Here is a 12,031-nt window from a genome sequence, read left to right on the forward strand (position 1 = left end):
TTAATAGGGAAAATGTACATATATTGTTATTCCTGATTTCTCACACACTGGCTTCTTTCTAATAGGGGCTTCCTGGTCCACAAGGTCCTATTGGAGCTCCTGGTGAAAAAGTAAGTTATAAGATTATTCTGGTATTTCGTAATCAGTGTATCTGTGTAACAACTTCTGGTTAAGTGGTTAAGGGCTTTTCTTTTTGTTTAGATATTGGATACCTATGTTCTCAAACATAGCAAAATTCTCTAAAACCACCAAGTAAAGTAATGAACAATATGGGCCTAACTCTCTTCTCATTTACACCATTTTTTCACCAGTGTAACTTCCTGAATTTACTCTTTATTCATGCTGATGTTACTAGGATCATAATTTGTCCCATAGCACTAAACTGTACATGATTAAATACAAATAGACTGCTGGGCTACAAAAAAAAGTTTTTCCAATTTAAATGTATTTTCTATAAAATAAAATTCTCTCTCATCTCCTATATTTTTAAAAATCTACCTCTTTCTTTAAACTGAGGGCCTGATTCTGCTCTCACTTACGCTAGTGATACATTGGCATAACTCTGGAGTAACTGTGGTATAATTTAGATCAGAATAATGCCCTATTTGTTTATCCTTGTGTTTCCTGAGCAGTAATATTCTGCTGCAAGTTCTAATTATGTCCGTTTCAAATTTCACACTCCTAGTAATTGTCTCCTTTCTTCTTTTAGATCCCCAATTGATTCCACTCTGGTTTCCTTCTCATTCATGGTTTAATATCTTTCTAGTGCTCTAGTATCTCAGCTTCTTAGTGGGAGGGATTGAGGGGGATTTTAGGAAACAATACACAGACATCCTACCTGCCTGTCTTCCCCAGAATGTTATTCTCGGAAGATGGCTGTGTCCACAACATATTTATTCCACAGTCAATCATGAATGCATACCATGCCTTTCAGCTATCAGAGGTTCAGGGCTATAAGACGTGGTCTCTGCCACTTTATCTTGACTTGTTTCTTTCATATAACATGACTATTTTTATGCTTCTGAAGTGCCAAGTACAGGTCAACTATGTGAAGTAAAAAAGCTTTTTCCCCTCCCCTGAGTTATATATATTTCTTAGAGAAATAATATAGCTCAGTGGTTTGAGCATTGGCTTGCTAAACCCAGCATTGTAAGTTCAATCTTTAAGGGGGCCATTTAGGGAACTGTGGTTTAAAAAAAAACTGTCTGGGAATTTGCCCTGCCTTGAGCAGGGGAGTAGACTAGATGATCTCCTGAGGTCCCTTCCATCCATGAAATTCTATGAATCCTGCCGTCTACATTTGAGCAAAACTCCCACTATAGTTTTGCATGAGTGAGAATTGCAAGAACTGTCCTTGCATGCTCATCTGTTCTTGCATGGAATTGCTCTGATTTTAAGTCTTTTATCCCATAGTTGTTCATATTTTATCCTTGACATCTATATCAGATAGCTTAGAGGTGTAAACTAATTATATTTTTATATGTAACACCTACAATATATTGTTTATGGGCTTTTTCGCAACAGTGATTCACTTAGGGGATGGTTCATTAGCCATTATAATAGAGATTACAAGGATAAATAGGTTAAAAAGGTGTGATATACTTCACTTGCTTCCTACCTATCCATATACTTACCTTATTTTTTGAGTTTTCTTGGCTTGGCAGTCTTTTCTGTTTTTGAGTTTAATATTCAAATGAGCTGCAAACCAGTTTGTTTGCTTTGTTACATTGTAACTTACTGCTAGGTAGATCTGTTATGTTCATTCCTGGGTTAAAAAAGGGAAGGTAGATATCCCAAAGATAATAACATCTCTTAAATAAATGTACTGGAGCAGTGACAGGTGTCACATTTCATATTAAAAAATCCAACCTTCGATCTTCATTGTTATTTCTGCTAGTTTCTCCCTACAGGATAGAAACCATCTTGCACCCACCCAGCATTATATACATTTCTGTAGGCTACGTACCCTCCCAAAACATCATAGAGACAGGAGTTGAGTTGATATGGAATGTGTTACATTTCAACTTTAGTCAAAGAATATTTTTAAAAAATCATACCTTAAAGACATAACCCTGCATTTGCAGGGTGGAGTCAGACCACCACAAGGGACAGAAATCCTAGTGGAACTCCTTAGAATGCAAGATAACTTTCTTCACTGCTACACCTCTTCAAGATGCAGCATACTCCAGCCAGTGTCCTAGATCCATTCAGTGAGCTGGTGATGAGTGGAAAGAACAGGGCCATGCCCTGCCTTGTTCCCACTCCCTTTGGCGTCTCTGTTACCCATGTGGAAGCACAGACAGTGTAATGCCAAGCACAAGAATTACAACTTGTGTGGGGCCTGTAGAGGAAGATGACTTCAGTAAATTAAATACTTAGGTGCATAAGGCTTTATATGCTGTATAGACTTCAGAGCATATTGGCTGTGCAGTATAAACTTCATGAGCTGAAGGGAGCATGTTCTCCTCTCTCAGCTGCCCTATGCAAAAGTAAGTCTGACATCCCGAGTCCATACACACACACTCTGTTGTTCCAGTCCATGTAGTGCTTACACACTCAACATATACCGAGTCATCTTAAAAACACCATATCTGTAAGTTCCATAATTGTCCCTGAGTATCTCAGAATAATTGCCCCAATTGGGCCTACTGGGAGGGACTGCAGACCAAGGATTCTGGACTTGGTTATGCCAGAACAGAGGAATGGCACTTGAAGAGAAGGAAGAATGCAGGCCACTCAGGAAATTAACTTTTATACGCAATGTCTGCAGGAGTCTACTCACCTAGAAACTTTTCTGTGTACAAATTACCTTGCACAAGTCAATTTTACGAGAGGAGTTTCTGGCAAGTGAAATATTAAAAGGACATTTTTCAACCCAAACTTGCTCCCATAGAATGATTTCCCTTTCCAGAGTCACCTCTAAAGTTTTCCATGTGAAACTCACCAACATCTAAAGTTTTGTCTGCTAATATACTGGCACCTAAAATTTCCCCTGCTTGCATCTAAATATTTAAATGAATCCAATATGTTACACGTTGGCATCTCTGATATTGGAGGACCAAACAGTGACATTTTAAATATTGATAGAAACCTTTCCCTCCGATACTGAAAGCTTTCCTTGTCCAAACCCAGTCACACCATTACCTGTCTATGCTCAAACTCATTCACATCAAAAATTTCCCCCATCTGAACCTGCTAAACTTTTCCCTCTCAAAAGTTTCATAACAAATTTTTAGGTGCTCTCTCTCTTAGAATCAGGCCTCCCACTAATAGATGGAGATTTTCTTTAAAGTTTGAATTGATTTGATGCAATATATTCAGCACAGCCAATCCATCAAGATTACTCATTCTTGAGGGCCCAGTCCTAAAAAGGAACTCAGGAGTAACTCTACTCACATGGGCAGTCCAAGTGAAATCAATGGGACTACTTATGTGAGAAAAGTTTCTCAGAGGTATAAGTGTATGAGAATGTAAAAAATCCAGCATCAATCATATTGCTGCCAGCATACCAGAATATACCCAGATGACTAATTAGAAACCTAGCAACCTTAGGTCAATGCCTGGCACTAATACAGGAATGCCTGTTTGATCTCGTTTCCTCTTTGGTAAGCCTGTGTACTGAGAGTGGGCACAGCTACAGACTGGACATGGACCAGGACAAAGACTATAAGGACACTGACGATTTTGTAGGTGTTGCAGTTGATGAATGCTGTGATGCCATGAGGGTACTAAATAAGAAAAATGTCCAACAAAAAGAGGATGCATTTGTCATTATCCAGCTAATGTAAATTGCCCTGGGCAATGATGGCTTGGATGTTACTAATTTTAATTTGGTCTGTTGATGTTCATTCTAGGTTGATTCTGTGATTCACATAGGTTTTCATAATGCATTTGTGATTAAAGTATCATTTTGTTTTGTTTGGGCTACATATTCTTGAAACCCTTAGGAACGAATGTTGCCAATTTGCTTTGCTGCTCTAATGTGGTGTAGACTTAGGTTAGAGTCTATGACCCAACCTGTTTTTTTTTTGTTTTTGTTTTGGTTCTAATAAAATTTCTAGTTATATAACATGGTTTTTGGTTGACGGATGGACAAACACATCTCTTATGACTCTTTGAAGATCATCAGCAAACCTTTCATTTCCAAAGAGTCACATTCTGTCCTGCCATGCACACAATTTACCCTCTAATTGTAGCTCTGTTTTTGTGTTTGAAACAGTGCAAGCCAATGAACAGCCAGCTCTCATCCCTGGACTGTGGACTCACTTACATCATTCAAATTGTTCTTGCTTTGCAACTTTAGATGCTACTGCCTCTGGCCTCCTCTGGATTCTGGGTGATACCCTGGCCCCTTTAAGTCAAAGAGAGTGTGCCATTGACTTCAGTGGGGCCAGGATTTCACCCTTTGTCATTTTCTGTTCTTTGTACATTACTTTGCAGAGTGAACACTACATTATTTTTCTCCACTTGTTCCTTTCATGTCTTTGTGTAACATTTTAGAGGTGAATGATATGTGCAATGGGTACATTCTTTCCATCATAACTGCTATGGTCCATTTCTAAATGTAATTTTTTCCTTGTTTTTCCTCCTTGTGCCTTTCATTTCTTATCTGCTCAATGATACTTTGTGAACAACAATGCATTTTTCCAATGGCCTCTACTTTACTCAATCATCTTCTCTCTTACAACCCAAATAAACATATTTTTACATCTTTCTAATTCGCATATTCATTGTATTTCGAGACATTTTCAAAAAGGAAAGTTGGTTAAAATTATGGTGAATCTGAAAACTTGAGCTTTCGTGGGTGAATACCCACTTCTTCAGATGCATGTATTCACCCACGAAAGCTCATGCTCCAAAACGTCTGTTAGTCTATAAGGTGCCACAGGATTCTTTGCTGCTTTTACAGATCCAGATTAACACGGCTACCCTTCTGATACCTGAAAACTTGGTGAATGGTGAATCTGAATGTACTTTGATGCTGAAGTTTTTCATAGAATTCTGTAAATGAACATTATTTTCCTGATGTTATTTTTCCTCATTTCATCACCTCAGTTTAACTGGGAAACAACATGTTATTCCTTCTCCCTCATCTGTCCTTTCTAACTAATTTCCTTCCCAGGTACTTATGCTTTTGATTAGTTTTTCTCATTCATGCTAAAGCAGCTGCTTACTACTCTCTGATCTAACTTCAGACAGTTCTGTTTTGATGATTAACATGGTTATAGGAATCTCACACTTTTTGAGGTAAAAGGCAAGTTAGTTTAACATTAAAAATGGATATTTCTGAGGTATGGCCAGTACTCAGGTGGAGCAAGTATTTCAGTATCCAACTGTATCTGGCTGAAATATTTAAAGCCAGAAGAGAATCCAAAAGGAAATACTTTTTTCCACACAATGCATAATTAGTTTGTGGAACTCATTGCCACAGTATGTTGCTGAACCCAACAACTTGGAAAGATTCAAAGAAGGATTAGCTGTTCATATGAATATTCAGTCATAATATTAATAACAAATTTTGGAAGGGAGATAAAACCTCATGCTTCAGGCCTTAAGTCTCCAACTATTAGAAACAGATTATTCAGTATCTGTCAGCTGAGGGGTTTCTTGCTCCATCCTTCTTGGACAGGATACTGGTCTAGATGGACCATGGGTCTGATGCCATATGGCAATTCCTCTGTTCCTTTCTTGTTTGCACTAGTGAGCACTGAGAGTAACTTTTTTGAATTCATTGGAATTGTTATGGATTTACACTGGGGTAATGGAAATCAGAATCTAAGTCTCTAGCTTTTGGAACACTCTTATTTTTTTCCCCCATCACTTTGTATGCTTTAACATATTTCTTTTTGTTCATAGTTAATTTGATTATTGCAACCTATTTTAGTTTGAGCAACGTATTTGTTTAATATTATTCCTAAAATGTATCCTTTTTGTTGTCTTTAGGGACCACAGGGCAAGCCTGGCCTTCCGGGACTTGCTGGGTCTGATGGGCCTTCTGTAAGTAATTTTGTCTTTTGAATGTCTAAATTCTGTTAAAAATCAGTATGCAGCTTTGGGTCACTGCATGCAATGTAGTGCATTACAAGAAGAAAAGAAGCAGCACTCTTAGTTGGGAACAAACTTGTAAAGCCTGTGTATACCTCTGTATTATTTGAACCTGAGACATTATTAAAGTTAGGGGGCTGCTAAGATTTGCTGAAGCCCTTTAGAAATGTGTACCTTGATAATCAATCATGATTGCAACATCTGCACTGACATGCTATGATAAGCCAATAGACAGAGAGACATACAGTGGATCAGATCCACTGTCTCATTTATGTCAATGTGATAGTGTAAATGGATCATTGTAGCGAAGCAAGACTCACTCGTGCGGTGCCTCCTACTGGTTGTCTTGGAATTGGCTCTTTTCCAGCATATGGAGTGCCCTCTGCAGGCTGGTGTCTCTCCTGCTACTGGCCCCATGTCCCTCCCAGACCCCGGTACCTGCATACCTCGGGATTCTACCCCAGCAGTACCCACTCTCCGGGTCTCACCTCCCTGGGGAACCCTCAACCCTCTAAGTCCACGTTGCCTCAGTGGCTACTGCCAGTCATCGTTTAGCCCCCGCTCACTGGGGCAAACTGCAGTCTGTAAAGGCCACTCATCATTGGCAAGGAGGCTGGACCAGCTGCCTCTGCCTAACCCCAGGCTACACCTCTGCAACCCCAGGACCTGTTTTGCCTTTAGCAAGGCCTGCCAGCTGGGGATTTGCCAGGCTGGAGCTCCCCATCTCCTTTTGCCTTTCCCCAGCCCTGCTCTACCCCTGGTACCCTGAGCTCCCAGGCCCTTCCCACTCCAGGGCTAGAGTGAGACTCCTCTCTCAGCTCCCGGCCCACAGCCCTCTTATAAGGGCCAGCTGGGCCCTGATTGAACTGGCCACAGCTGTGGCTGCTTCCCCAATCAGCCTAGCTTGACTGTTTTTAAGCCCTGTTCTCCAGGAGTGAGGCATTTGCCCCACAACAGGGATAAAGTATGCACCTATGATCACCAGGAAACTCTCTTGATTTAGGGATTTTCTCAGCTGGCATAAAGCTGGCTACATATTCCTTCCTAACAGCTCCTAATCAGAGCATATCAAGGGATGGACCCCACACTTTCAGGTTCTGCATGGGGGCAGAGCATTGCCAGAATAAGAATCTTCTGAACATTAGGAAACTCATCTTCATGTAAGCACTTACCCCCAGAGTTACTGGATTCATGTGAGTAGCTGCACTAAACTCAATGAAGACCCAACAATGATACTGACATGAATAAAATTACTCACATTACTGTTCAAAATCAGGTCCTAAACCTAGTAACTATAAAACCAGTGCTCCTAATGACAGATGAGAGAGAGAGAGAGAGAGAGAGAGCTTTTTTAAATCAAAATGTTTATGGTTTTACCACCAATAAGGGCCATTTAACTGAAGGGCTCATAAGTCCTCATACTGCTCCCCTCAGTCCTTTCCCCACTATGCCATTTTCTCATATAATAATCTTTCCCCCTTTCCTAGGTCAAATTCCAATCAAAACTCTCAATGACCTCAACAGGAATTTTGCAAGGTTAAGAACTATAGACATTGTCCCAGGGGCATTAAACTGGGAAAATGAACATATGGATACAGAACTGTATCCATGACCGTCAATCTCCCTTTTGCCTGCAATTGTAGCACATCCATACAGACTGTTGGCAATGCATATTATGGCACTGTTGGAGATTCCAGTTAGACTTGAATTTTTGTCCACTTAGGCAAGTTTTTCTCACTTCTGAAAACTCTCAGCCCTTACTACATCACTGGTATTTGAAAACCTGCATTTTGTTACTCATAAAAATCAGAAATAAAGACAAACACAGTGAAGAACGAATAAGCCCAGGTAGTCATGTGTTTCCATGTGTATGTGTGTGTGCATGCTTGTACATGAACCACTGTCTGCACCCCACCATCTGCCTAGACAGTCATCTCCCTACCTTATGTATGTGTTTTGAAGGGTCTGGCAGGCAGGTTAAGTCACTGAAACTAAGCATCACCCCAACAGAAGTAGCATTGTAGAATCACAGACTTTCCATGCAGGGTAAGTAGTTATAAGTTTGTGCACAATATGATCATCTGCTTGAAGATTACTTCAGATTTTCAAACCAAGATGTATTTGTTTGAGTAAAACTGAAAAAAAAATGCTAATGCTGTGTGAGATGAGCAAGACAATAAGTTGTTTCTAGCTATCTGATATTCATCCTTCTAATCAATATTCTAGAATGCATGGATAGATAAGTGATATTCTAGATATTCTATATATATATACCATTAATTAATAGCATATTTAAATTCATATTACTAGCTAGCACACTAAACATAAAAATCAGACGTTTATCAGTTAAGGATTGGCAGGTATTTTAAAATATGATTTGACATACTGAAAACACTTTTTGGAAGTTAATACCACAAAGAAGTTAATATTTAAGAAGTGGCTATGTGCACAGCAAAACTAAAGATTTACTATACCCTTCAAATAAGAGTGGATGTACACAAAGTAGAAAAAGTGTTACTTCCTGATTTCCTCATACTGTAGTCCACCATTAACATTTTTAATTTCACTTTAGTGTAATTTTTGATGACAGATAAAAAATAATTAATGCTGTCTCCCATTAGAAATACAGTGAGAATTAATCTTTTGAGTGATCTCCCTCTCTCTCTCTCACACACCCACAAAAGCTTAATTCTTGGGCTACATTTCTAGAGGGAGCTTTATATAACTATAATGATATAGAATGTAAACAGTAGCAGCCTTCAACCCTCAAGTTTTATTTTAAAAGTAAGCAATGATTTAAAAGAAAAGAATTTAATTAATGCTATAAATAAGACTAGATCAATCTCTTTATAGGTCTCTCAGAGAACACTTGTAACCTTTTTATATGCTTTAGGGTTTTCTGCATGAAGTTGTATCATGTAGCTCTTTCAAAATACTGTAGTAATCAAATCTGAGCGTATTTTAGAATAAAAGACTCCTGCAGTTGATCAAAATGTTGCTTAATACATTCACATCAATATAACTACTGTCCAGATTTCTCTTTGTTATATAACCTAGTTATATATTAAAACAGTAAATCTCTCCTCAAAATCAAAGATGTATTTTTCATGCTGTAGTACAGAATCAGGGTTGGATTTGGGGTCATGGTGATATTCAATTATTTAAAACAATTTATGTTGTATAATAAATTGTTTTTCACAAAGAGCATATTTTCCAACAAATATTTTTCTTTCTGTAATCAGGGTCATCCTGGTAAAGAGGGTCAGTCTGGAGAGAAAGGTGCTTTGGTAAGTTTCAGAACTTCCATAAACGTATGTCTATTCAATTTTAATTTATTTGTTTATTTAGTAAATTTGTCAACCATGTAATCTGTTGCTCTTACTGCTATTGGGAACATAAGTGATAGAAAATGCACCACCCATTCACAGTGTGTGTGTGCTGACAATCCTATTTATTGAGTACCAATCTGTGAACTCCACAAGCAGTTTTACTTTACCAGGGCACTCTATTTATATTTATTCATGTTTACTCAGGATTTAATAAACTGTTACATGGTTCAGACAGATAATTTGCAACTTCTTTGAGTTTGCAGTTTTATACTGTAAGCTACTTGTGGGGACTATTGAGAGGTTCTGTTAGGAGGGTGTATCAAAACACACACATTCAACAGATTTTTCAGTCACTTACAGCAAGTCAGTGGAAAATAATTTCTTCATTGCTGTGAAATATTTAAAGCGTTTATAAAACTCGCTGCCCTGTTAAGGCCAGTCATGCTGAATAACACACGACTTCCCAAGTAGTCCTACTGAAGACAACGGAGTAAAGTACTATACATTATAAATAGTATAAATCAGGGTATAAGTATCTGGCCTTTATCCTGCAATCTATTACATGTTTGGGGGCCTTTTTTTTTATTATTATGAGGCCAGGAAGTATTATGAAACAGGATGTACTACTAAAGTAACAAAGGTTTATTCTCTCTTAATTTTATATTTGCAAAGGTGTAGTGAAATAGATTTTAAAAAAATCCTCAGGAAACAATAAATGCCCCAAAATCTCCAGTCAGTATCAATTAAATGTTGCATTTTTTTTTATTTAAATCAGACCCTGTTAACTTTGGGGAATTTTTAAAAGAGACCATGATTGATTGATTTATTACTCTAAGGAAAATGTAAACACTGAAAAAAGGAGTCAGATTCTGAAAGATCTGTATATATGGGAATAGCAGATGCCTATATGAGAGTAGAGTATGGCACAGAATGTACATTTATGAGATTTTTTTTTAAATGCTGGGGAAGGGCTAGTAGAATGATATACTCTTATGTCTTTATAGCTAACACATAGCTTCTGCCCTGTGCAGACATCATTAAAACTGGTGTGTTCTTACATTTTCAAAATTATCATAATTTCAGATTATTTATGTTGTGGGTTGATGTTTTTAGCACGTCACTTTCATTTGAAATTTCTAAAAGTATAAATCCACAGCAAAACCATAAATAGATCCACAGAAAATCTGAAAAGCGCTTTGATATTCCCACAAGTTTTCTTGGGGGGCAGTCAGCCAGAAAAGCCTGTCTGCCCAGTATTATTCCAATGTCTTCCTTTAGACTACTTGTGATATAGTTAAGGTAAGTGGATCGTACTTAGAAAACTATTTGTTAACTGACTAACATACAGAGTTTTTCTAATCCAATGTATTTTAGGGGCCTCCAGGTCCTCAGGGTCCAATTGGCTATCCTGGTCCTCGTGGTGTGAAGGTATGATTCATTTTTTTTTAAAATCTGAATATTTGAAACTTTCTGGTTATGTACAGTGAGGCATTTTCTCATTGCTTTCTACAGGGAGCTGATGGTGTCCGTGGTCTCAAGGGCTCCAAAGGTGAAAAGGTAAACATAGAATTGGACTTGCTTTTGTTAAACAAATAGTGTTTTTCTGTGTTCCAGTAAACAAAAGGGTCTCCTTTTTTCAGCACTACATCTTTTATTTCCTTCCCACAAGCAGTGTTGTCCCCAGCCAGCAGTGGTTACTTTTCACCATCACATTTCCCCAGCAGTGGTTACTTTTGGGGAACGTACCAAGCCTGAATCTCCACTGCCCTGCACCTTGCATAGCTATTTACATCCGTGTAAAATGGATGTAAAATTCTACCAGATCAGAGCAATAGCAGTTTGCACCCACTTTGCACAGGTGTAACTGACTACACACAAGGTGCAGGGCAGTGGAGAATTAGCCTTCCCTCTTTCCCCCGCTGACAATAGTGGATCCCTAGAAGCTTGTCACATCCACGACACTTGTGACAATTACTACTTTCATTACTATGATTCATTCTATAGACTAGATTCTGTATTTCTTATACACCCAAACCTTCCATTGGCTTCCAGACATTTTGGTGGCTGAAATGCAGACAATAGGCCAGATCCTTTGCTATGGCAAAAACGTGCACAGCGCGAATAGGGAATGTACATACAAATGTGATTAAAACTCATCTTTGCATTCTCCCGAATCTGCTGCTGCTACTATATGCAGGGCAAGTCCCCCTGCGTGAACCTAGAGCACACGCTGGCTGCTGCAACCTCCATTAGCTTCGAGTGACCCCTTGGGGCCAAAACCCCAGCCAGGGATTGTCGTAGGGATATCCTAGCCCTACCTCTTTCTTCATTGTTATAACTGCAGGCAGGGGAGGAGTGGCATAAGAACCGGTGTGCTAACTGTATCCCACTGGAGAATCCTTGCCCTGAGCTGATCCTTCTGGGGATGGATGCACAAGTTTCAGAGTCAGTCTGTCCCAGAACTGCAGTTAAACAACCATCTCACACAGGCATATCTGGCCTTATTGCTCTGTTACCACAGAGTGCACATTTATTTTTCAGGACTGAAGGTTCTCGCTTGAAAACTGCCTTTGACATCAGTATTGGAGATCTGCCTGCAGGATCAAGTCCCTGAAAAGAGTTTCATGCTTTTATAAATCTCAGTTTAATTAATCCAG

General features: G+C 38.8%; 1 protein-coding gene across 1 annotated transcript in view; it reads left to right on the top strand.

Annotated features, from left to right (window-relative positions):
• COL11A1 (collagen type XI alpha 1 chain) overlaps positions 1-12,031 on the top strand; it is a 228,243-nt gene that overhangs the window by 101,291 nt on the left and 114,921 nt on the right. The window contains exons 24-28 of the mRNA XM_050963625.1: positions 66-110; positions 5,944-5,997; positions 9,288-9,332; positions 10,749-10,802; positions 10,887-10,931. Coding sequence (XP_050819582.1) covers positions 66-110; positions 5,944-5,997; positions 9,288-9,332; positions 10,749-10,802; positions 10,887-10,931 — 243 coding nt within the window. The remainder of the gene's footprint in view (positions 1-65; positions 111-5,943; positions 5,998-9,287; positions 9,333-10,748; positions 10,803-10,886; positions 10,932-12,031) is intronic.

Source organism: Gopherus flavomarginatus, chromosome 7, assembly GCF_025201925.1.
Source record: "Gopherus flavomarginatus isolate rGopFla2 chromosome 7, rGopFla2.mat.asm, whole genome shotgun sequence".
In the NCBI taxonomy this organism is placed as follows: domain Eukaryota; kingdom Metazoa; phylum Chordata; order Testudines; family Testudinidae; genus Gopherus; species Gopherus flavomarginatus.